The sequence below is a fragment of the Oncorhynchus mykiss genome, chromosome 8 (assembly GCF_057628025.1).
Source record: "Oncorhynchus mykiss isolate SJ-2025 chromosome 8, ASM5762802v1, whole genome shotgun sequence".
Classification (NCBI taxonomy): Eukaryota; Metazoa; Chordata; class Actinopteri; order Salmoniformes; family Salmonidae; genus Oncorhynchus; species Oncorhynchus mykiss.
In genome coordinates, this window is record NC_143029.1 from 28,155,731 (window position 1) to 28,183,014 (window position 27,284).

A 27,284-nucleotide genomic window follows, 5' to 3' on the forward strand; every position below is an offset into this window, starting at 1 on the left:
ATTGCATCCGTGTCCATATTACATTTGGTTTCCTTTAAACAATACATGAAAGGGGCGCATGGATACTTTTTTCAGCTTTCAGTGACCAGTTTTTCTTGCGCTTTTCGATGAAACACACGCTCTGTTATAGTCACAGCCGTGATTTAACCAGTTTTAGGAACTTCAGAGTGTTTTCTATCCACACATACTAATCATATGCATATACTATATTCCTGGCATGAGTAGCAGGACGCTGAAATGTTGTGCGATTTTTAACAGAATGTTCGAAAAAGGAGGGGGTAGGATGAAGAGGTTAATAGCCCAACATTGCCTGACCTCACTAATGCTCTTGAGGCTGAATGGAAGCAATTCCCCTCAGCAATGTTCCAACATCTAGCAGTAAGCCTTCCCAGAAGAGTGGAGGCTGTTATAGCAGCAATGGGCATTTTGTAATGAGACGTTCTATGAATGTGGTGGGGTGAATTTGTTTATTGACAGGTGTGGCATATCAAGAAGCTGATTAAACAGCATGATCATTACACAGCATGTCACTCGACACAATGCCACAGATGTCTCAAGTTTTGAGGGAGAGCGCAATTGGCATGCTGACTGCAGGAATGTCCACCAAAGCTGTTGCCAGAGAATTTAATGTTAATTTCTCTACCAAAAGCCGCCTCAATGTAATTTAGCAATACGGACAAGGACACAATTGCATTTTATCAATGGTAATTTGAATGCACCGAGATGGTGACGAGCTCTTGAGGGCCATTGTTGTGCCATCACCTCATGTTTCAGCATAATGCACGGCCCCATGTCGCAAGGATCTGTACACAATTTCTGAAGCTGAAAATGTCTTCCATGGCCTTTTATACTCACCAGACATGTCACCTATTGACATGTCTTGACTTTCAAAGGGTATGTATATATGCATGTGATGACCAGAGGCACAATAAGATTTAGCGTGTGTGTTGACTCACCAACATTATGTCCTCCAGTAGGGCCCCCGGGGACCTCAGGAAAGAGCCTGAAAGGCTGTTTGCGTTGTTTATCAAGCAGGATGTGCTGTGGACTGCTCAGTGTTTAGACACTGAACAGCGCTGCCCGGGGGCCATTGTTCTCTGTCTGGAAGCACTGGGGGTTATTTCTGTTATTGTTGCTTAATTTGTCCGATGTTGTCAGAGGAAGGTGTGTGTGTGTGTGTGTGTGCGCGCGCGCTCATGAGATTGGGATATGTGTTGTAAAGGAACGCAAGGGAGGCGGGGCAGCCCGGAGCATTGGGGCAGAGGAAATCGCAGGCCCCCTATTTCCACAGCGTCTGTTTGTCGTCTCTGATCCCACTGTGATAGAGTGCCTTCATTGTCGGAGTTGGCCGAGCAGAGAGATTGAATAGTTATTGTGAGCGTAGCATGCTGCGGGCAAGCACCTTTCCACCCCCCCCCCCCCCCCCCCCCCATAAACAGCAATGCCCGTTTGGATGCAAAGAGCATAGCGGTATTAGCATACACCACTGAGGATAGCAAAATGGTTGTTTTGCTATAGATTGAGTTGGGTACTTCAAATTCAGGTGGTCATTTGCTGACTGGACCACCATGTGAGCATCTCCCTCACACCACAGATTTTAATCTACTCTTTGTGTTGGTTGTTTCTGTATGAGCTAGTGAGATAATAATTTGGACACTGCTGAATTGGATGTGGCAGGTCTTCCCAGGTTAATCGGGGCAAGTTGTGTCTTGTGAAAGTAGACTTTCAGTCTCCTCATTATCACTGATCGAATTGTTGGAAGCAATAAAGTAGAATCCTATTTAACAACGGTAACAAGGAATCAATTTTATTGATGCGCAGTCCTGGTGTATTCTTGCAACCATCAAAGACAATGCACTAGGTCAAGGGTCACCAACTATATTAAGCTTTAGGCCAGGGGTGGGTTAACCTTTTGGTTCGAGGGCCATATTGGGGTTTTGAAATGGCATAAAGCTTGCCGCCATTGGAGGGCTGCACAGATTTTTCGGGCGGACCAATTTTGTTTGTCAAAATCAATTTGCAGGTTAGAAAAATAGTAGTTATTTGAAAATGTATAGGTCCATTAGAAATTCTACGTACTTTCTGTCTAATTTTAATGTTGAGTTTCCTTGTTTTGTTTTTCTTCTTTACTTTAACCTCTCACGGGCGTGATTGAATGGGCTCAGATTCTGCCTGCTGAGCTAGTTTGCCCATCTTCTCAGATGCCTCTGATTTTATAATGACTATAATAAACTAAATCAGACTGCAAATTCACAATTTAACCTGATCTAACAAACTTCAATTTTAATGAATACCAACATGTTATACCTTGATTACACTTACACCCTTGGAAATGCCATTCTCTGTTGACAATTTCATTGACCGTCAGGACCATTTGAAATGTTTTTCTTCATAACCTGAAACTTTCGTTTTAATCTTCCTTTTTTGGCAGATGACGAGGAGCTGCTGATTGAGCGGAGCATCCACACAGGCATGATCAACCCTGGCGACCACTGGCAGACCATCCAGCACGATGGGCCCGTGGCGCGCCTCAAGTACCGCATCCGTCTCAAGTGTGACGAGAACTACTACGGCAGCAAGTGCAACAAGCAGTGCCGGCCACGTGACGACTACTTCGGCCACTACCGCTGCGAGCAGTCCGGCAACCGCGTGTGCCTGGAGGGCTGGATGGGCGAAGACTGCCAGACGGGTGAGTTGGCGATCTTGGCATGTTAGCATATGATCCCAATTCAGCGGAGGAGGGGACAAATTCCATCAGGTGGCAATGGTATATGGGTACTGCGCATGCTAGCAAGCTCTGAGCTCTTTAGTCCAAGTGCTATAGGTATAAACAGTAGCCTTTTTATTAAAAGCCGATCTATGGCCTCCGCTGCTTGATAAATGTAAATGGCCCGCTCCCCTGATTTTATAGTCCATTGGTAATCCTCCTTGATCTGCGGAGTACATGCTTCCAATAGAATGTAGTCAGTTTAAAGCTGCTATATTGTAACATTTCAGCTATTTTTTTATTTTTTTTATTTTTTATTTTTATTTTTTTTTACACATTCAATTCCAATTGTTTTAGTGTATGACTGCATTAGTTTCTTTCCTGATCATGCTCTTGAAAGAAGTCATTTCAGATGCTTAAACTACTGTTCTATTGTTTTCGACCATAGAGGACCTTCTATTTCTTTAACATGTTTTTTTGTATACACTGAAGATGGCCAGCTAGGCCACTCTGACCATAAATAATGTCCATCAGGGACCTAAAGGGAGGCAGGTGCCCTGACTTTCATTATTCACAACTCGAAATTCATAACATACCAACAGCCTCTGCAGCCAAAATGTCAACATTTATATAAGCCTATTTTATTTTCTACAACAGCGACCGCAAGCTAGTGCCAGTGACTCTGAGTGAATGATGTAGATATGCTATTTAGCTATGCTTTTGAAACAAACGTGTTTTTTACTTGATTTGAATTTGCTCTGCTGCTGATATCTCTTACTGGCAAGCAGCCAAATTGAGCCGTTCTTTGTCCCTAACAGTGTGACACATCCAACTCAAAGTAGCTTCCTACCAGTATTCAAGTGTCCCAGTGGCCACTACATGAAGTCTGACGAGTGCACTCTTGGGGAGGTGGTTTTTTCTGAGATTCAAGAAATTTGCATTTTGATGTGCAATTCATAAAATAAGTATTTCAGAAAATTCCAAAAATCCACGAAGGCACATTTTCGTAGTAGGGCAAAAGGGCAGATGCTTGGCAGCTAGTTGAACGCTCTCTAAAGCATGCTGTCCATTTTAATTTCACCTCAAAGATTGAAATTCCCCTACTACTTTATCATAGACATTATGTGGAGAAGAGATATTACTGAGATCACCTTTTTAAAGCTTGTTAGACTAGCCACCCCTGTCTATTCCCCCTCGTGCCGCAGCTGTCGTGAAAATAGCATGCACACACACTGGCACAGAGGCTGTCTCAGGACTGGGTGTTTATCATTCTGTAGTAGGCTACACCTGTCAGTCAGCTGATGGACGCATCCTACTCCATGCTCTAGACCTTTCAATAAGGTGTCAACCGACCATTCAGTGCTTCAGGGTGTGTTCATTGTCATAGTGACACTGCAATTAATACTTTAATGTACATCTAATAAACACATTGAAACTCATATTTAAACAAACAACAAACGCTGTTTAGCCTGCGTGTCTTACATCAAGCCATTGCTTTCTTCGTAGCTCAAGTGGTTTGCAAGGGATTTTACATTTTTCTAATGGTAGTATTTTTTGGGGGGTTCTTTTTTTCACTGTGCTCCTCTGTCCTGTGCAACCATTTTGTAATGCATCAGTGCAACAATGTTGTCACTGGTGAACGTGATCACACCATCGCGTGCGCTCTCTCTCTCCTTTCAAACACCCCTATTTTACATTCATCAAGCTGGAATCTCTCCTCGATAGGGTAGTAGTAATTATAATGCTATGAATTAAGTTTACAATAAGCGATTTGTAGTCTAGTTTTTCCTAGGATTCCAAGAGGAGTAGCTGAGAGGCCAGGTGCGTAGATGCGCAGAGTGAACCGTGAGGACGGTGTAGCCCAGGTTAAAGTGTATGCAACCCATCATGCATTAGCTAAATATTAGCCCTAACAGTAGAGTGAATACCTAATGAATTTACAGTGAAGTATATATTTTAATAAGATTATGAAATGACAACCTACGATAGATAGTTTGCTTCGCTCCAGTCCCCGCCGGCACGCAGCGCAGATCTCACCAAATTAAGGTTTTGAACATACCCAGGCTATAACACCACAATGCAATAATGCGTTTTATTTATATTTTTTTATTTAAAAAATTTGAGTAAAGAATTCTAGACTGTAAACTGCAGTGGATATGCCATTTCAATAACTGCTAAAAGCCCTGTGTTTAATGTTTCATTGCAAAAGAATCTGTCCTAGGCCTGATTTGGGCAACCATTTGGAGCAGTAATGGTCTCTTCTCGACAGTCTGCAATGTCCAGAAAGCCACATCAGCAGGACAGTAGGTTTTGTCAAAATATGGCCTGATGCGCTGTTTGTCGTGGATCATCATTCTCCGAAGTCATCCTAAATAAAAAAATTGCTCTGAAAGGGATCCAAACGATACCTGGTGGTAGTTTGGGGGAGATGGCGGGGCTCACTAAATCAGAGGAGGGTGGATAAGAGGTTTTCTTTGGGGGTCCTTGTTTTGCATTTTGAGTGAAAGCAAATAAACGATCCCTTCTCCATCTGCCCCCCCTTCGCTTACTCTTTCTTGCTCTTTCTCTTAATACTCTGTTCTCGTTTACCCTCTCTACTCCCTCTCTTTCTCTCACAGCGATCTGCAAGCAAGGCTGCAACCTGTTACATGGAGATTGCTCAGTCCCGGGGGAATGCAAGTAAGCTCCTTTAACATCTCCTTATCACAAATCATTTGCACTGAGCTAAGCGATACAACGTAATATTGTTTTATGACCAAGGTTTTCTGCCTACGATGTAACTTATAAATATGATATCAATATTTGTGGTTGAGCTGAACATTAGAATGGAGTCATGAGTGCATTGAGATATGGCCTGCGGCAAATTGTGTTCACGTACAACCGACTCATTCTGTTCAGGGCAACCCGGGGTATAACGCCATGTCATTTTGTAACTGTACATCAAACATAGTGATCATAAGAGTTTTATGATATGGAAATGTGAAGTGCACATTTGGACTCGCGGATGTTTGGCTTCCTTGCATGACATCAGTGGTATTTATTTTAATCCTCAGTCTCATCTTTCAAAATAGATGGAGCCCTCATAATTTACAGCTTTTCCCTCAATCTGACAATTTGCAAAAGTTTCCCATTAGCGGTAGGGATCAGGGCAACTTCTTCAGAATGACTGTCAGTTAAGACCCATACAGAGATGTGATGCATAGACTGTGAGCTCTGACGTCATGTATAGCATGTTACAGTACAGCCACTGCGCTCCAATTTAGGTGCTTATCAGTATCCGAATCTGCCATTTTCAATCCATATAAGGGTACGTGTGTAAAGGGCTACGGAATGGAGAGCCTGATATATTTGTTTCCCTGTGAAGGGAGGATATTACACAATATCCTGTCAATCACCTAAACTTCCCACATTCCCCCAACCAACTCCCCCATCTTACCGGATGGACTGACTAGCTTCCCTGCCGTCATCAGGAAGGGAGCGCTGGTACGAGCCACATTATTGCTAACAGGCCACTCAGAATGTGCCGGGGTTGAGTGAGCGGCAACCTCATTTCCTCGCTCTGTAACGAATCCAATTGAAAGGCCTCATCGTACTCGATCCAAAGTAATTTTTGTTGAGGCACCTCAGCGGGCTCTGACAGTACAGATATATATAAAAAAAGAAGACCTCAAGACGAGGTCTTGAGCTGCAGCGGTTCACTGTGTTGGTGGGTACACATGTTATATTGGTCGAAGCAATAGACTTTCCCCGACACATTGTTGAGCCCTTACAATGCTCCTCGACTACTCATGGTATTTTGCAACCTCTGTTCTTAAATGGACTCTAGCATTAGTCAAAGTGTAACAGAGGCTCAAATTGGACCCAACGTGCCACCCTGAGCCTATGCACCTACCTGTGAAGTTTAATTCCAAAACGCTATATATCCAATCATGGCATGGGGATTGTTCAGTGACAGACAAGTTTCATTTCAGAGCAACAATCAGTCTCTTTTGAAAATGCTATATCTGCCTCACTTGCAGAGAAAAAAGTAGCACTGCAATGTTTTACATTCAAATGTCACAAATTACTTTAACCTCTTGAACCTCTGGGGGCAGTATTTCATTTTTGGATGAAAAACGTTCCCGTTTTAAGCGCAATATTTTGTCACGAAAAGATGCTCGACTATGCATATAATTGACAGATTTGGAAAGAAAACACTCTCACATTCCAAATCTGCAAAGATATTGTCTGTGAGTGCCCCAGAACTGATGCTACAGGCGAAACCAAGATGAAACTTCAAACAGGAAATGAGCAAAATTTCTGAGGCGCTGTTTTCCATTGTCTCCTTATATGGCTGTGAATGCGACAGGAATGAGCTTACACTTTCTGACGTTTCCCCAAGGTGTCGGCAGCATTGTGACGTATTTGTAGGCATATCATTGGAAGATTGACCATAAGAGACTACATTTACCAGGTGTCCGCCTGGTGTCCTGCGTTGAAATTGGTGCGCAAACGCCAGGTGCAACTATTTTTCCATTTGATAGAGAGGAGAAACCAGACTTCCACGAACGTTATATCATCGAAGAGATATGTGAAAAACACCTTGAGGATTGATTCTAAACAACGTTTGCCATGTTTCAGTCAATATTATGGAGTTAATTTGGAAAAAAGTTAGGCGTTTTGATGACTGAACTTTCAGGTTTTTTTGGTAACCAAACGTGATGGACAAAACGGAGCAATTTCTAATACACAAAGAATCTTTTTGGAAAAACTGAACATTTGCTATCTGAGAGTCTCCTCATTGAAAACATCCGAAGTTCTTCAAAGGTAAATTATTTTATTTTAATGCTTTTCTTGTTTTTGTGAATGTTGCCCGCTCAATGCTACGCTAAATCCTACGCTAGGTATAAATACTCTTACACAAATGCTTGTTTTGCTATGGTTGAAAAGCATATTTTGAAAATCTGAGATGACAGTGTTGTTAACAAAAGGCTAAGCTTGAGAGCTAGCATATTTATTTCATTTCATTTGCGATTTTCATGAATAGTTAACGTTGCGTTATGGTAATGAGCTTGAGGCTATAAATAGGATCCTGGATCCGGGTTTGCTCGTCGCAACTGGTTTTAATAAAGTTATGCAAATATTTTTGAAGTTTTTTAAAAATTATTTAAAAGTATGCGTGTTTATCAGTGAAAAAAGAAATGTCCCTTTTTCAGGACCGTGTCTTTCAAAGAGAATTTGGATTTTTACGAATAACTTCACAGATCTTCATTGTAAAGGGTTTAAACACTGTTTCTCATGCTTGTTCAATGAACCATAAACAATGAACATGCACCTGTGAAACGGTCGTCAAGACACTAACCGCTTACAGACGGTAGGCAATTAAGGTCACAGTTATAAAAACTTAAGACACTAAAGAGGCTTTTGTACTGACTCTGAAAAACAGCAAGAAAGATTACCCGTGTCCCGGCTCCTCTGCATGAGGCCTGTAAAGGCAGGTCCTCACCAGGCAACAACGTCGCCTATGGACACAAACCCACCGTCGCTAGACAGGACTGGCAAAAAGTGCTCTTCACTGATGAGTCGTGGTTTTGTCTCATCCAGGGTTGGTCAGATTCGCATTTATTGTCGCTGGAATGAGCATTACACCGAGGCCTTTACTCTGGAGGGTCTGTCATGGGCTGGGGTGGTGTGTCACAGCATCATCGGACTGAGCTTGTTGTCATTGCAGACAATCTCAACGCTGTGCGTTACAGTGAAGACATCCTCCCTCATATGGGCTCATCCTGACATGACCCTCCAGCATGACAATGCCATACTGCTCGTTCTGTGCATGATTTCCTGCAAGACAGGAATGTCAGTGTTCTGCCAAGGCCAGCGAAGAGCCCGGATCTCAATCCCATTGAGCACGTCTGGGACCTGTTGGATCGGAGGGTGAGGGCTAGGGCCATTCCCCCAGAAATGTCCGGGAACTAGAAATGTCCGGGAACTTGCAGGTGCCTTGGTGGAAGAGTGGGGCAACATCTCACCACAAGAACTGGCAAATCTGGTGCAGTCCATGAGGAGATGCACTGCGCAGTACCTAATGATACTGACTGACTTCTGGTTTTGACCCCCCCCCCCCACCTCTGCCTTTTGTTCAGGGACACATTATTCAATTTCTCTTAGTCACATGTCTGTGGAACTCGTTCAGTTTGTCTCAGTTGTTGAATCTTATGTTCATACAAATATTTACATGTTAAGTTTGCTGAAAATAAACGCAGTTGACAGTGAGGACTTTTTTTTTTTTTTTTTGCAGGGGGAGATATATATATATATATATATATATCTCACACAGTAATATAAGATCTGTATGTAAAATACACATGTTTAGCTGGAATGTAATTTTCACAATGGATAAGTATATATGTTTTAACAACCCATTTGAATCTAAAATCTAATAATAGTCATTTTACAGACACAAAGGTACCCATAAGCATTCATTTCTGGGGAAAAAAATAACAAATGTGAAAAATTGGTCTCTATAGGGTTCTGGAAATATACTATGTGATACTACTAGTAAACGCGTAACCTGGCAACCCCATGAGCCGAGTGTACACTTAAGTTTAAATATACACGCAATCGCCCTTGGGCAGCCTCATAGGCACAGAGAGTTTGGAAAGATCTCCAGTGGGAGAAGGGGGGGCAGGGGCTATTTTGGATACCTCAAAGGAGTCATTAGAGGTGGATTTGGACTGGAGCCATATTTGATGTGTAGGCTGAAAACATTCACAGCTATAGTGAAGCTAAGCATAGTTTGTTTCTTGCTCTTTAGGGTCTACTACTGTAAAGCACATTTATAATGAGTGTGGAAATACATTTGAATTTGATTCTGGATAAATAATAAAAAATGGCTATACTTTATGCAGCAATATGTCTTTTTAGTTAAATGGATAAATGGGCCTAAATGTCTAAACCCTTTGAAATACAGAGTAAGATTGAAGCTATTTATGCTCTTACCATGACAACAATGGAAGAATGGAAACCGTTGACTGGCCTCCGATGCAAATTAACTGACTTCAACCGTGCAAAAGATCTAACGAACTGTTAGCCTGAGGAATTTTACCCCTGTTGGCGTAGCATTAGCCTTACAGCAAGGGCACATCCTTGGCGGGGGTGTCAAACGTGTCCCGCAAGCCCATTCAATCCGTCCCACATTGAAATGACCAAATTGAAACTGTATAGAAAGGATAGTTAGTCTTTTCACTCTGTCTAGCTTGCTAACAGTTATCAAAATGAAAGCTAAAGACAATTTTTGGCTAATTTTGACACTGAGGAAATACAATACATTTTAAGTGCAGCCCTCCGGACATTGGTGCCATGCGGCCTGGCCGCGTGGCAAAATTAGGCAAAACTCTGCTCTAGCTGTTAGCATAAATATTCGCACAGCTGCAATTGGTCATGTTGTACATGTGTTTGAGCTACTGCTAACAGGACACTTCTCAAGCCTCCTATACAGTGGAGGAGCAGCATGCTAGGTATGCGTCTAGCAGAGTTATGGAGACCTTGCCTGTGAGAGGAGCAGCAGCTGGACGTGCCGGTGCTGCAGGAGAGCAAGGCTCAAAATACCTCCAGCCGCTCCAAAACTGACAAGACAGCTGGGCTGACTGACTGCTCCGTATCGGAAAACCACTGGCCTTGGAATAGCAGGGTGCTGCTGTGTGAAATGATTGGTGCACACACACGCACTGATGCTTTGACTCACCACACACAGCGTACTGCCACAACAGCCTAGGAACCTCCCCCCAAATGTATTGGCCCCTATGGAACTATGGAAGTATTCTTAACCTCTAGTGCCCTGGAATGTTCTGCTAAGATTAGTTGGCACAAGGCCTTGATGGATGGAGGGATGGGTGAAAAGAGGTTAGTTGGCACAAGGCCTTGATGGATGGAGGGATGGGTGAAAAGAGGTTGGATTCATTTAGAATTACTTGCTCTTTCGCGATTGACAATAGCCTGACTTTTTCAGTGGAAATCTTACTGAAACATTGTCTACCTGGACTTCCCATGAGACATGCTCATTCTGTGACAACCATTTTCCATTGCGTGCCCCAATGAACATGTGTGTGTTGATGACGCTTGCCCTTGATGTCCATAGGTGCAACTATGGCTGGCAGGGCCAGTTCTGTGACGAGTGTGTCCCCTACCCAGGCTGTGTTCACGGGACCTGTGTCATACCCTGGCAATGTAGCTGTGAGCGCAACTGGGGAGGCCTGCTGTGTGACAAAGGTAAGGCATAGGCGCACATGCACTCCATGGCTTGCATTTTAAGTGAAATCAAGTCAAATACTGTACATTTTAAAAGGGACGTTTCCACCCAGGTAGATGCCAGTCTTTCCCAGTCATTTGGGATTGAGGTCTGACGACAATACCTGGTGCATGAAACAAAGGTGGCGTGGAATACGGACTGACCATGACCAGTTTGGATGCATGCGCGTATTATACTGTGTGTGGATACACTACTGTTCAAAAGTTTGGGGTCACTTAGAAATGTCCATGTTTTTGAAAGAAAAACAAAAAAATAAAAATAACATCAAATTGATCAGAAATACAGTATAGACGTTGTTAATGTTGTAAATGACTAATATAGCTGGAAATGGCAGATTTTGTTTTAAATAGAATATCTACGTAGGGGTACAGAGGCCCATTATGAGCAACCATCACTCTTGTGTTCCAATGGCACGTTGTTAGCTAATCCAAGTTTATCATTTTAAAAGGCAAATTGATCATTAGGAAACACTTTGCAATTATGTTAGCACAGCTTAAAACTGACCTTTAGACTAGTTGAGTATCTGGAGCATCAGCATTTGGGTTTGATTACAGGCTCAAAATGGCCAGACATGACCTTTTTTCTGAATCTCGTCAGTCTATTCTTGTTCTGAGAAATGAAGGCTATTCCATGAGAGAAATTACCAAGAAACTGAAGATCTTGTAAAACTCTGTGTACTGCTGCCTTCATAGAACAGCGCAAACTGTCTCTAAACTGAATAGAAAGAGTGGGAGGCCCTGGTGCACAACTGAGCAAGAGGACAAGTACATTAGTGTCTAATTTGAGAAACAGATGCCTCACAAGTCCTCAACTAGCAGCTTCATTAAATGGTACCAGCAAAACACCAGTCTCGTCAGCAGTGAAGAGGCAACTCCAGGATGCTGGCCTTCTAGGCAGAGTTGCAAAGAAAAATACATATCTGACTGGCCAATAAGAGAGGGATTAAGATGGGCAAAAGAACAGACACTGGACAGAAGAACTCTGCCTAGAAGGCCAGCATCCCGGAGTCGCTGTTGACGTTGAGACTGGTGTTTTTCTTAGTAATTTCTCGCATGGAATAGCCTTCATTTTTGCAAACAAGCATAGAATGACGAGTTTTAGAAGAAAGGTCTTTGTTTCTGGCCATTTTGAGCCTGTAATTGAACCCACACATGCTGATGCTCCAGATACTCAACTAGCCCAAAGAAGGCCAGTTGTATTGCTTCATTAATCAGAACAGTTTTCAGCTGTGCTAACATAATTGCAAAAGGCTTTTCTAATGATCAATTTGCCTTCTAAAATCTTGGATTAGCTCATTTTTAGATTAACTGTCTTCAAAGTAATGACTCGGGACGTCGGGTTTGAAATGAAAGCTTCTTTTAGTAATAATACTTGTTCACGTTACATTTAACAACTTTAGATTCTACAGAGCAATGCAGGTAAGATGCTAGCAGAAAATCAGCTTAATCACCTTGCACCTGCGCATAACTGCCGCGTTGTCTCTCTCATTCCTGTTGCAAGGCATTCTGGAACTTGCAGTCAAAAGCGCAATTCAATACTAACCAATACAATTACATATGTAAATAACTGTAAAGAAATGTCTTTAGATACAGCTCAATTAATTAACTTAAACATTAACTCTAACACATTAAAGTTACAACACTAACACAATGTGCCATTGGAACAGAGGAGTGATGGTTGCTGATAATGGGCCTCTGTATGCCTATGTAGATATTACATAAAAAATCTGCCGTTTCCAGCTACAATAGTCTATTACAAAATGAACAATGTCTACACTTTATTTCTGATCAATTTGATGTTATTTTAATGGACACATTTTTTGGGGACAGTTCTAAGTGACCCCTAACTTTTGAACGTGTGTGTATGTAAAGCGAATCACACACACAGTTGAAGTCAGAAGTTTACATACACTTAGGTTGGAGTCATTAAAACTTGTTTTTTAACCACTCCACACATTTCTTGTTAGCAAACTGTAGTTTGGGAAGTCGGTTAGGACATCTACTTTGTACATAAGTCCTTTTTCCAACAATTATTTACAGACAGATTATTTCACAGGTACACCTCCATTTGACATCATTTGAGTCAATTGGAGGTGTACCTGTGAATGTATTTCAAGGCCTACCTTCAAATTCGGTGCCTCTTTGCTTGACATCATGGGGAAATCAGCCAAGACTTCAGAAAAATAATTGTAGACGTCCAAGTCTGGCTCATCATTGGGAGCAATTTCCAAATGCCTGAAGGTACCACATTCATCTGTACAAAGAATAGTACGCAAGCATGAACACCATGGGACCACGCAGCCATGATACCGCTCATGAAGGGGACGAATTCTGTCTCCTCCAGATGAACGTACTTCGGTGCGAAAAGTGCAAATCAATCCCACAACAGCAGCAAAGGACCTTGTGAAGATGCTGTAGTAAACGGGTACAGAAGTATCTATAGCCACAGTAAAATGAGTCCTATATCGACACAACCTGAAAGGCCGCTCGGCAAGGAAGAAGCCACTGCTCCAAAACTGCCATTAAAAAAAAAACAGACAACGGTTTGCAACTGCACATGGGTACAAAGATTGTACTTTTTGGAGAAATGTATTCTGGTCTGATGAAACAAAAATAGAAATGTTTGGCTGTAATGACCATCGTTATGTTTGGAGGAAAAAGGGGGAGGCTTGCAAGCCGAAGAACAACATCCCAACCGTGAAGCATGAGGGTGACAGCATCATGTTGTGGAGGTGCTTTGCTGCAGGAGGGACTGGTGCACTTCACAAAATAGATGACATGATGAGGTAGGAAAATGATGTGGATATATTGAAGCAACGTCTCAAGACATCAGTCAGTCAAGTTAAAGCGTTGTAGCAAATGGGTCTTCCAAATGGACAATGACCCCAAGCATACTTTCAAAGTTGTGGCAAAATGGCTTAAGGACAACAAAGTCAAGGTATTGGAGTGGCCATCACAAAGCCCTGAGCTCAATCCTATAGAAAATGTGTGGGCAGAACTGAAAAAGCATGTGCGAGCAAGGAGGCCTATAAACCTGACTCAGTTACCCCAGCTCTGTGAGGAGGAATGGGCCAAAATTCACCCAACTTATTGTGGGAAGCTTGTGGAAGGCTACCTGAAAGGTTTGACCCAAGTTAAACAATTTAAAGGCAATACGTTCAAATAGTATTTGGTAGCATGTAAACTTCTGACCCACTGAGAATGTGGTGAAAGAAATAAGAGCTGAAATGAATTATTCTCTCTAGTATTCTGACATTTCACATTCTTAAAATAAAGTGGTGATCCTTTTACTAGGATTAAATGTCAGGAATTGTGAAAAACTGAGTTTAAATGTATTTGGCTAAGGTGTATGTAAACTTCCGACTTCAACTGTACATACACGCATTGCAGTACATTACCAAAAGTATGTATTTGGCCACCTGCTCGTTGAACATCTCATTCCAAAATCATGGGTGTTAATATTGAGTTGGTCCCCCTCTTTGCTGCTATAACAGCCTCCGTTCTTCTGGGAAGGCTTACCACTAGATGTTGGAACATTGCTGCCGTGACCAGAGCATGCCCACTAGTTCCAGAGACGCAAAACCATTGCACTGTAACAAATAGCATTACTGCATCTTACCACAAGCAGATTTGCTGCTTGTTGCGGCGTCAGCATTGCTGGTTGCTGTGGAGACAAACCAATCCCCTTAGTAACTGATCCTGTTTTTGTTTCTTTGTTCCCTATTCATAATGCACAAATTAAAGTAGAAAATCGCCTGATTTCCCAAATGCAACTTAAGGCTAAGTTCATTGTGAGCACTTTCGTAGGATCAGTGTTTCCCAAAACCATTTACTAAAGTTGCAGTTGAAATAGCTTGTTATTTACAGACTGTCTCAGACCACTCGTAGAACGGCTATGTCTGTCACTAGATGCGTTTTCCCCCTACCGCTTCATTTTATACACCAAAAATCTCTACTAAACACAGAATCGAGATGTCTTTCTGTGACCACCGATAACTTCACAATGAAGCTGACTACAAATACAAAGTTGCTGATGTCATTGCAATTGTTACAAGCAAAGCATAAAAAGATGCATCAAATGAAAATTCAATCATCTCAGTTAACAGATGTATAGGCTACATAGCCAAATACATTTCAATTGAATGAACAACCTATCTAATTTCTACCTCAATGTATTTCATGATATGTAACCACGTGCGCAATGTGCCAAATCTTGAGTTAATGCGTTCTTATAGGTTAAGCATTAGGATACGCCACCTCAATATTTGCAGCCATAGGTAATATCTCTCTAGGAGCTGATCCATCATCAGTATTGTGGAATAATTATGTTAAGGTAAGAATTCAATGTTGAAAGCTCATCTGAGAGCAGCGTTGCCTTTCTTTCGATCCTATCAGTATCGACACTGCCTTAACGACTCACTTAGCCAAAGGTCTGTCTGCGTTTTGGGGAACGCATGTTACATCTTCGGCCGTTGTGGGAAAAATGCATTGTTTTAACAATTAGTAACCCTAAGTTCCATCGCTATCGGGACACCGGGCCCAAAGCCTGACTGTTTTTTTTAGTTGCCTCAGATAATGAATCTAAGATCAATTTGGTCTCTTTACCCTTTGTAATACTTAAGCTTTGGAGTTGGCAAGGGAAAACTGATCCTAGAGGAAACCTCTAACCAGAGCTGACAATCGGGCCCCGCTAATGACTGGTGGAGATGGAAACTTGTGGCTACTGCAAAGGGACGTCCTTCTAGCTGTTGGCATAGTTATATAAACGCACAACACGGCTAGTACATAGTGATAGTAGTAATGCTACTTTTTTGTTAGCGTTACTGCTAACAGGGTACTTACTGGGTGTTTATTTGAGTTGAACCTGATGGTTACAGCAGAGGAAATCCCTCTAGCTGTTAGCATAAACACCTAACACATAGTAGTAATTGTACATTTGTGTTAATCGCTCCACTTCACGCCGTTATAATACTTGGGTGTGGAGTCTTATTATTTTTTTGCATGCATTCCTGGATTCCCAAATGGCAACATTCACAAGGGGGCAATGGCAGAGATTCTCATTGTCTTCCCAATTTGTGGTAAAGACAAAGAAGAATCACTTTGAAAAATAACTACTGTAAGCTAATTTGAAAGAGAACCAACTGCATATTTACATAATAGCTACTTGTAATGAAAGGTGAGGTTTGTTTTACATTACCTTGTTTTGTGCCTGCCAGTAGGCTACAATGTTTGAATTATAGTTTGAACAGTAGACTGCTTATATGATGCAAAGCCTATAGGCAGGACTACTTACTACAAGGAGCCACCCATTTTGTGATGAAAAATGACATTCTCATACTGCATTACACTCAATCTTTGCGTTGTGTACAGTCTGACGTGCTTCTTAGGGTGAAGTTAGCATGGTGATAGTCACTGCTGATAGGATACTGGTGTCAAGACCTTACTCTAGTGGCCATAGGGACACCCAATCCTCCCTCTGCCCTCAGTCACTGTGTACTTTCTAGGATGAGAGGAGGTCCACAGGTCCCTAGTGGGGTCCAATCCCTCTTTATTTATTCACAAGGCCTTTAGGGGGGGAAAACAGAACAGTCTCAGGACTTGATACATCGTACACTTCCATAGTACTATGTTGGCTGACTTTGGGATGCGTCCCAAATGACACCCCTTTTGCGCTATTTGGGACGCATCCAGTGTGTGCTTACCAAATCTAAATTCCCCTAGCCTCAAGACAAGTGGTTTTTTTTTTTTTTGTAGAACTGAACAGTATTTAAAAATGCGCTATATGGGAATACTTTAGCTCTGTCTTGCCTTCAGGATAGGCTTACACCTTTCCAGTCATTTCACATCTGCACTCAGTGTCTGGTGGGGTCTCGAATTTGGTGTGCTGTAGAGAACCAGTATTATAGGGTAAGAGAGGTGGGGGGGGGGGGGGGGGGGGAGCTTGATTTAGTGTTCCTAATCTGTGTAATTATGCCCAGATCTGAATTACTGTGGCAGACACCAGCCGTGCGTGAACGGCGGCACCTGCATGAACACGGAGCCGGATGAGTATCGTTGTGCCTGTCCCGACGGCTACTCTGGCAAGACCTGCGAGATAGGTGAGACAGAATACAAGCTACCACTCAAAAAGGCTTAAAGGCCCAGCTCTATTTCTTCCCCTAGATCCTAGCTCCGCGCTGACTACTTCCATGTTTTTCACAAATACTTTGGAAGGGCTTAAAGGCCTGTTCCCATTTGACCTCCGCCCTCTTACCCTAGTTATCACTCCAGGTGGGCTTAAAGGTCCTTTTCCATTTTGACCCCTTTTGGACTTTTCCCAGATTTTGACCTGCTCGTTTGTATAGTGATGTGTTTGTGTATCTGCACGTGTATGTGTGTGTTCTACAGCTGAGCACGCCTGTGTGTCCGACCCGTGTGCCAACAGCGGCACGTGCCACGAGGTCCCTTCTGGTTTCGAGTGCCACTGCCCTCCGGGGTGGGAGGGGCCCACCTGCGCCAACGGTGAGAACACCACCCCTTTTTGTCTTAAACATCTCCCTCCATATCTGTACCGTCTCCTCCGACTCTTTCCTTTGTGACGCTTGCGTTTCCCTCCGAGCTTGAAGTGTGGAAGTTGCCCCTAAACCACAGATCTAGGATCATATTTTATAGCGCCAATTCCTAGTCTTATCATACATTTTGAAAGTATTGGAATAGGGCCTGTGACTTGTTTTCTCTCCCTCTAGCTAGCCCATCCCGCTCTTCTTCCTTTAACCCCTTCCCTCTCCTTGGTGGCCATCCCTGCAGTAGAGTGTGTGTGTACTCCTGTGGGGGGCCCCGGCTTCATAGGGGCTAGGATTAGACACCCTTCGGGCAGAAGACTCACCCGGAAGGGTGATTTGCATAACCTGCCCTCTCTTTGAACCAGGCCGCATTGGTGGCATGGTGTGGAGAATACGCTGCACCTTCCACACATACACACACACAGTGTGCCCACCCCTACCTGTCCCATCAAGGTGCTTTCCCTAGTCCCCCAAGGTGTGTAGCTATCTGGCCTAAAGTATTGCACTGGTAATGGAGAGTGACTGTATGATTGCAGAAGTCCTGTGTTTGTTTCTCCATGCCCGTATCAGAAGTGCAAGGAGAGGGCTTTAATAGCAGCTAATCTGCCGGGGCCTGGATTATGCTAATCGTGTTATGCTACCATGACAGTCTTCCCTCTCGCTCTCTTTTGCTTTCTCTCTGCTCTTTTGCTTTCTCTATTGCTCTTGCTTTATTTGTCTTTTTTCTCTTTCTTGCATCTCTGACTCTACCTCTAACATCTCACTCATGTCTCTCGTGCTCTTTCTCTTTCAACTGCAGCTCTTCGACTCCCCCTTTAACTATCTTATTGCTCTCTCACTCCCTTCCTATTTCTCAGTGACTGCGTAAGACTCTTAGCATGTGGTGCTGCTATAAGTTATTGATGCGTTCTGTGGCAACAAGCTCCTGAAAATAGGCTTTGGTCACTTTTAAAATAATGAAATGCAGTTAGCCAACACCTCTGCACTATTGAGCTCAGGTACGCTTTAACAAGATGCCGGAGGGGAATTGTAGCGAAGGGTAGCGTTTTGATATACTATCAATCTTTAGACGTTTACTGGAATCAGGACGGAATTAGCAGGACACTCAGTAATCCTCTAAACTATAGACACATACAGTTACATGTCATAACTAAAAAACAACTGACCTAAAGACAGTTACTCTTCTATGATATTTACATTGACCAGGTGTTTTTAAACTCCACCAACGTGACTTTTTAATATGTACATTTGAGAATTCTAGGACCATGGAATTGAGTAACTAAAGCTATTTCTACCATGACCTGTTCTAATTCTTTCTACTCTTAAGAGCAAATGAGAATGGGACTGTAATTTTAATAATTATTCACTGAACTGATTAAAGAATAACGGTGGTATTTTACCCAATATGGCCTTATAACTCAGTGTATACCAGTGTTTAAGACTGCAAGGTCAATGACTACCAGCCAACGGCGCTGTAGAAATCACAAGGATGTGTTTGATTGATAATGAACCTGAGGGCCGCATGATATACTGAATCAAGTGTGCTCAGGGTAGTTAGTGGTTGAGGCATATAGATATATATATATATCTATCTACCAACCACTAAAGACTGCCGGTAATGTGTATCGTACCAGCGCCTTCCTGGCCTTCAGAGAAGAACAAGCCTTATGCCAGTAATTAAAACCTATCTTGAGCTTCCTTATCAAGTTCTCCACATGAACAGTGAAGCTCAGCTTGTCACCAACCCCCACACCCAAATATTTGTACCCTTTGACTTGCTCTATAGTATGTCCATCCAATGTAGCAATGACATGATTAGTAACATGCCTGGCATTAGAAAATACCATGCATTTTGTTTTACCTGAATTCAAGACCAGCTTCAAATCATACAGATTCTGTTATTTGGTGTTAAATGCTCGTTGGGCATTTTCAAATGCTTAAGATAAACTACTACCACTTGATAAAGAACAGTGTCATCTGCATAAAAACAAACATCCACTGTTTCAATATAAGCCCTAATGTTATACAAAATGATCAACAGTGGGCCCAAAATAGAACCTTGTGGAACACCTGAGCACAACTTTATGGACTCAGATTTACAACCATCCGCCATTACACATTGTGTACAATTTGATTGGTTTATAAATGACCTATTTAGAGCATGACCAGTAATTCCACAACATTTTAATCTTTGCACCAACAAAGCATGGTCCACGGTGTAAAATGCCTTCGGCAAATCAATAAAGATGCATTCAATTCAACCATCTGAGCCACACCGGGCCATTGTGTTTATAGAAATTGTTACTGGATAACAAAGTAGAGGTTGTATTCAATCGAAATCGGTCACCACATTATTTCATATTAAACGCGATGTATTGTTAAATGTTGAACACTGACTTAGTATAGTATGCCAAATGTGTGGCAATGTGTTTGTGCTGTTTTATTTAATTTTGTCTTTTTGGTTTTACTCAGACATGGACGAATGTGCGTCCAGTCCTTGTGCCCAGGGCGGGACATGCATCGATCTGGAGAACGGCTTTGAGTGTGTGTGCCCCCCACAGTGGGGTGGGAAGACCTGCCAGATCGGTAAGACCCCCTGATCACACACCCCACCCAAATCAGACTGCATGTCTCAGTGGTGCATCCAGACATGATTTTACAACAATCCATTAAAGTAGGGCTGACCCCATTTAGTCTACTAATACATTTGTCGATGGCCTGTTGATCGACCAAGATTTTAAAAAATTATCAAGCAGTGTCATATAGCATTTTTTATTTTATAAAAAAAAAATATATGGTAGACGAGACACCTTTTCTTGATTCACACGTGTCTCAGTGGACAAATCCATTGCGGAGGCTACGGGGATGGCTCACCAGTAGTACATTTACTGTTAATTCCCATAATATATAATGCACAATGTTTATTTGGTTACGATCATTTGTTAATGCATTCATTTATTATTAGTATTATTATAATTGTCAGTGGACACGTTGTTTGTCGCCCACACAACATAGGCTACACTTGTGAGGAAAAGTTTTAGTTTTTTTCTTTCCATTTACAAGTTGTCAATTTATTGATTGACAGGAGCTCTACAGACAAAAGACAAAGTTGAGTAAGGACACGCACCTGATTATGCATAGAAGTAGGCCTAGGCTACCTGGCCTGTGTGCAAATGTAGGTCTATAAATGTGCCCATTTGTGGGTCTGATTAGTATTTCTGACTTGTCTTAGCTTACCACCACTGAAGCTTTTCAAAGACGTTTTCTTCACCTCAAACAGCAAGTAAACTAAATCTGGCTATGTCCATTGACAATGACAATAGTTCTTCAACGTAGCCTATTTGTAAAATCTTTCCAGCTCCCAGTGTGAAAAGGGGGGAAAAATGCATCATCTAATCCGGTGGAAACATAAAATAGGGCTACCTGATATAGTTTTTGTGCAAATAGCCTACAGTTGTCTCTGTTCAGTGACACGGGAAACTCTGAGGGGCCACAATATTTTATACAATGTTGCAAGTTTACTAGTGCACGCTTCAGGCCAGATGCAAGTTAGTTGATACAATGTATAAAGTTCCTTGCAGGCAGGCTATGCATAAACAATGTTATTTATAGGATATTTTATCAGGGTATTTTATACCTTCAGGCTGCAATGTTTTTATTGGCTTTATGTAGGCAATTTTTACATAATTAGCAATAAAGTTACCTTTAGAATTTAGATTTACCACATAATGATTGAGATGCAAAGATTTTATTATAAATGAAATGAAACTGTTCCCTAAATGTGTGTATGAAAATCATAAATTGGCACTCCAAATGGAAAAGTTTGACCACCCCAGTTGTAGCCTATTACCTACCGGCTACTTTAGGAGCTTAATGGCATAATCTGCAAAGGCCAGCAGCAGCTGGAGGAGAGTCCGGAACACTTTTATTTTTTATTTTTTTCTGTTTATGGGATCTTGATCTTTGGCTCCCTCTTGAGTCATTTGTGTGTCATAATTATTTAATCACAGTGTGCCTAAAACATCAGACATATAGTTGATTTTATTAAAAACACATAGTGTATCGCCCAGGCTCTATTGCAGCCGGCCGCGACTGGGAGGTCCGTGGGGCGACGCACAATTGGCCTAGCGTCGTCCGGGTTAGGGAGGGTTTGGCCGGTAGGGATATCTTTGTCTCATCGCGCACCATCAACTCCTATGGCGGGCTGGGCGCAGTGCACGCTAACCAAGGTCGCCAGGTGCACAGTGTTTCCTCCGACACATTGGTGCGGCTGGCTTCCGGGTTGGATACGCGCTGTGTTAAGAAGCAGTGCGGCTTGGTTGTGTTTCGGAGGACGCATGACTTTCGACCTTCGCCTCCCCCGAGCCCGTACGGGAGTTGTAGCAATGAGACAAGTTAGTAACTACTAATATTTGGTTACTACGACATTGGGGAGAAAAAGGGGGTAAAATCCCCCCCCCATAGGGTATGTCTAATATATAGGGGAAAATACATTGTAAAAAATGTTGACCCCGGGCCTCCCGATTGGCACAGGAGTCTAAGGCACTGCATCAGTGCTAGAGGTGTCACTACAGATCCAGGTTCGATCCCAGGCTGTATCACAACCGGCCGTGATCGGGAGTCCCTTAGTGTGGCGCGGAATTGGCCCGGCGTTGTCCGGCTTAAGGGAGGGTTTACTTGGCTCATCACGCTTTAATGACTCCTTGTGGTCGGCCGGGCACCTGCAGGTTGACCGCTTGTCAGGTGAACAGTGTTTCCTCCGACACACTGGTGCGTCTGGCTTCCGAGTTAAGAAGCTCGGTTTGGCGGGTCATGTTTCAGGGTACTGCTGAGCAGCGATGAAAAAGGGGGTTAAATACTACTCTAATATATATATTTGTATAAAGAATCGATTGGTCAAAAAACCTGACTCTAGTTCAACTTTTTTATTTTTGGACATTAAAGGGATAGTTCATCCAAATTACAAATGTACATATTTGCTTACTTGCCATGACGGAAGTCTATCGACCGCGAGAGACGGCAATCCATTCTTTGGATTTGTGAATCTAGCTACTTCCGCTAATATTAGCTTTTTGGTGAACTATCCTTTTAAGTACACCATTGATCAGTGGAGAGTCCACTCGCGTGACAATTACCAATAGTTTCTTCCATAGCCCCAGGAAGGAGGGTGCTGCTGCAGACCCTTTTTTTTCTTCACTGAAGTAGTGTACTGGGCCTTTGCTAGTCCTGTATTAATGGACCGATGTACCTGCGCTACAGACTGCTATATTTTTTTTCTCAAAAGTAGTGCACTGTGCTTTACTGATTCTCAGCCCCCCCTCCCTTCCACTCAAATTACAGGAAGTAATGCCATGTCCATTCAGATTGCAACCATTGACATTGCAGGAATAAAATGTGTACATCCAATCACATTACAATGAGCAATGCTATCGCTAGCCGTACAATCCTGTATGATTGGTTTGTATATGTGTTTTTGTGTGTGTACTTCCTTCCACCCCATCGAGTCTACATTACTCCTGTGGTCATTACACTGGGCCGCTCAAATTAAGATGGCTACTGTCCGCAACACGATGCGGGTGACTTCAGAGCACAGCGATGTACACCGGAAACTGCTTGGCAACCGCTACACTCGAACCTCAATGACCACAAGTCATGAGTGCTATTGTCTGAGTCCCGTGAGTCCCGTGTCACATTTTTCTTTCATCTTTGTTTATTTATCCACTCGTACCTGTTGAGAGGAAGTGTGGTGTGCCAGAAAGAGGATTATGACCTGGGAACAAGCTCTGGGGGGGGACCTGGTCTCCCCTTACAAAGCTGGAACCGTAACCTGGTCTCCCCTTACTACCTGAGTGTTGGATGTTTGGGTTTCGAAGAGTACAGGTGTGGGAGTGGACTGGCCATGCTCCCAGGCTCAGCCCCCCTCCTGAATATTTAATGTGATAATAAGCAGCAGGGCTTTCTTTTTTTTATTTTTTTTGAGGTGGTTTAAAAAGATTAGCGTCTCAGGTGTCATCTGCTTTTTTTGACGGGATAGGCCCAAACAAGTTATCTGGGTGGCTGGATGGAGGGAGTTGAGAGAGGACAGGTGGAGGAGATGCAGTCCACAACCTCCTTTTCAACTCTTTGCCACTCATGTAGTGTGCGTAGGAGGGACTAGGGATCTATTTACGATTCAGGGATAGAGTGGAACCTCTTCTTCTTGTTGGACTAAAATGGCTGACTGGATAATAAGTGTATTGCTCTCACCAGTAGTATAGGCTTATACATTTCCCTCCACTTGCCAAAAATGAAGGGGAGCTTTACCCAAACCTTTGTATGTTAAAGGGATTTTGTACCATTCTTTAATGTAGTTTGTTATAAGTGGGAGAGACTGACAAGAAGACCCATTCGTGGACTCCTTTTGTGCTGATGTGTTGGTGGTGGGGCTTCAATGTGCCTTTTCACCTCTTTCTTCCCCCTCTCACTCATCTTTCTCTCACCTCTCTATTAGAGGTCGACCGATTATGATTTTTCAACGCCGATACCGATTATTTGAGGACAAAATAGCCGCTACCGATTCATCGGCCGATTTTAAATAAAAAATTAAACATTTATTTTTATATACACACACACACACACACACACAGTGGGGCAAAAAAGTATTTAGTCAGCCACCAATTGTGCAAGTTCTCCCACTTAAAGTTGAGAGGCCTATAATTTTCATCATAGGTACACTTCAACTATGACAGACAAAATGAGGGGGGGGGGAATCCAGAAAATGACATTATTTGCAAATTATGGTGGAAAATAAGTATTTGGTCATCTACAAACAAGCAAGAGGACAAGGTGACTCTGATCAATATTGGCTAAATATAAGCGAGGAGTTTTCTTTGTAGAGCGTATTTATGAAAATATGTTGACAAACGTGACCTTATCCTAGTGAGATTTACACGGGTATCAAAACGCCGAGGCGGTTTAAGCCTGCACGAAACACTGACCTTATTTGAAGTAGATCAAGGCATTCTCTATGGAAGACATGAACGGTAAAATAACGAAGGAACCCCTTTCAAGTTCAGCCGCAAGTTATTACTGGAATTATAACGCGTCGACTATTTCTCTCTCAACCATATACCTTTGACTATTACGAGCTTGCTGCTGCCTACCACCCCTCAGTCATACTGCTCTATCATATCATAGACTTAACTATAATAAACACACAGAAATACGAGCCTTAGGTCAAATCCGGAAACTATCACCTCAAACAAAACGTTTGTTCCGTTCCGTATTTTATCTAACGGGTGGCATCTATGAGTCTAAATATTCCTGTTCAATTGCACAACCTTAAATGTTATGTCATAATTACGTAAAATTCTGGCAAATTAGGCGGCCCAAACTGTTGCATATACCCTGACTCTGCGTGCAATGAACGCAAGAGGTGACACAATTTCACCTGGTTAATATTGCCTGCTAACCTGGATTTCTTTTAGCTAAATATGCAGGTTTAAAAGTATGTACTTGTGTATTGATTTTAAGAAAAGCGTTGATGTTTATGGTTAAGTACACATTGGAGCAACGACAGTCGTTGATTGTTTTTTTTATAAGATAAGTTTAATGTTAGCTAGCAACTTACCTTGGCTTACTGCATTCGTGTAACAGGTAGGCTCCTCGTGGAGTGCAATGTGATCAGGTGGTTAGAGCGTTGGACTAGTTAACTGTAAGGTTGCAAGATTGGATCTCCTGAGCTGACAAGGTAAGAACGTTCCTAGGCTGTCATTGAAAATGAGAATGTCTTAACTGACTTGCCTAGTTAAATAAAGGTTTTTAAAATAATAATAATAATAATTTAAACGGCAAAATCGGCCCCAATTAATCGGCCATTCCGATTTAATCGGTCGACCTCTACTCTCTATCCCTCTACCTCTCTTTCCTTCTTTCCTCCCTTTACCCGTTGACTCTGACTCCCATGTCCTGCCTCCACAGATGCGAATGAGTGTGTGGGGAAACCGTGTGTAAACGCTTACTCTTGCAAAAACTTAATTGGCGGATATCACTGCGACTGCTTTCAAGGATGGTCTGGACAAAACTGTGACATCAGTCAGTATTCCTTTCCCCTTTATTGTCGTCACTGTCTCTCTCGCTCTCTCTCTCGTTATTTTCACTCTTGCTACTGATCCGTGTTTTTCTACCACTCCTCTCGGTCTCTAGGCTTTGGGCGACGTCACATTGTCACTTTCTAAAGAGGCCACCATCTCCGTAGCTGTCTCTGTAAAACTCACCAACTTTGCCTCTGGTTTTTATTGCATGATGGGTATAGCTTATTGTCAACTGCATACAGTGCCTTCAGAAAGTATTCATAAACTTGACTTACTCCACATTTTGTTACAGCCAAAATGCATCAACTATATAAAAATACCCATCTATACTCTACCCTCACAATGACAATTTGCAAACATAAATGTATTGAAAATGAACATGCATAAATATAAAATTTTACTTAAGTATTCACACCCCTGAGTCAATATTTTGTAGAAGCACCTTTGGCAGCGATTTTAAAGCTGTGAGTCTTTCTGGGTAAGTCTCTAAAAGGCGCTGATTGGTTAATCTGATTTCTGCAGTGGACATACAGCATTTACTGCGATACGGCCTGTGCAGAAGTCAGGGCATTTATACTTCTTGCGCGTTGCCGAGTTGTTGTGAAGGAAGTTGTCAAGGAAGTGAGTTTGCGCGGGAGTGCCAGTATATACGCAATCATGTCAATGCTGAGCTTTAAGGAGCCCTCCGCATTGTTCATTTTTTGGGCCGGCGCATGCCAATGCGGTACAGAGCTCAATTTGGCCTCTGCGTGCCTCCGGATGCTCCGTAATTGCATCACACCAACCGTCCATCCATACAGTGCCTCCGACAAACATTTTCGGATGGAGCATAAATTGGATTTAAGAGTTTGGCACACCGGGATTGTGCAACATTTTCAAGTCTTGCCATAGATTTTCAAGTAGATTTAAGTCAAATTTGTCTAATTGGTAAGCAGCTCGTGTAGATTTGGCCTCTTGTTTTAGGTTATTTTCCTGCTGAAAAGTGAATTGATCTCTTAGTCTGGTGGAAAGCCAACTGAACCAGGTTTTCCTCTAGGATTTTTGCCTGTGCTTAGCTACGTTCAGTTTCTTTTTTTTATCATGAACAACTTGGCAGTCCTTAACGATTACAAGCACACCCATAACACTATGCTTGAAAATATGAGTGGTACTTCGTAATGTTTTGTAATTGATGTGCCCCAAACAACACTTTGTATTCATAACAAAACGTGAATTGCTTTGCCACATTTTTTGCAGTATTACTTTAGTGCCTTGTTGCAAACAGGATGCATGTTTTGGATTTTTTTTATTCTGTACAGGCTTTCTTCTCACTCTGTCAATTAGGTTATTGTGGAGTAACTACAATGTTGTTGATCCATCCTCCGTTTTCTCCTATCACAGCTGTTAAACTCTGCAACTGTTGTAAAGTCACCATTGGCCTCATGGTGAAATCACTGAGTGGTTTCCTTCCTCTCCAGCAACTGAGTTAAAAAGACACCTGTTTCTTTGTAGTGAGACTGGGTGCATTGATACACCATCCAAAGTGTAATTAATATCTTCACCATGCTCAAAGGGATATTCAATGTCAGTTTCTTTTTTTTCTCTTTCTTTTTAACCCATCTATCAATAGGTACCCTTTGCGAGGCATTCGAAAACCTCCCTGGTCTTTGTGGTTGAATCTGTTTTGAAATTCACTGT

At 42.4% G+C, this 27,284-nt stretch overlaps 1 protein-coding gene across 2 annotated transcripts in view; it reads left to right on the top strand.

Moving 5' to 3' along the window:
* Positions 1-27,284, top strand: part of jag2b (jagged canonical Notch ligand 2b) — a 111,495-nt gene that overhangs the window by 43,813 nt on the left and 40,398 nt on the right. The window contains exons 4-10 of one of the 2 annotated variants that reach the window (XM_021612192.3): positions 2,432-2,689; positions 5,326-5,386; positions 10,824-10,954; positions 16,972-17,091; positions 17,381-17,494; positions 20,008-20,121; positions 25,495-25,608. In XM_021612192.3, coding sequence (XP_021467867.2) covers positions 2,432-2,689; positions 5,326-5,386; positions 10,824-10,954; positions 16,972-17,091; positions 17,381-17,494; positions 20,008-20,121; positions 25,495-25,608 — 912 coding nt within the window. The remainder of the gene's footprint in view (positions 1-2,431; positions 2,690-5,325; positions 5,387-10,823; positions 10,955-16,971; positions 17,092-17,380; positions 17,495-20,007; positions 20,122-25,494; positions 25,609-27,284) is intronic. The other variant, XM_021612194.3, reaches the window with a different exon arrangement.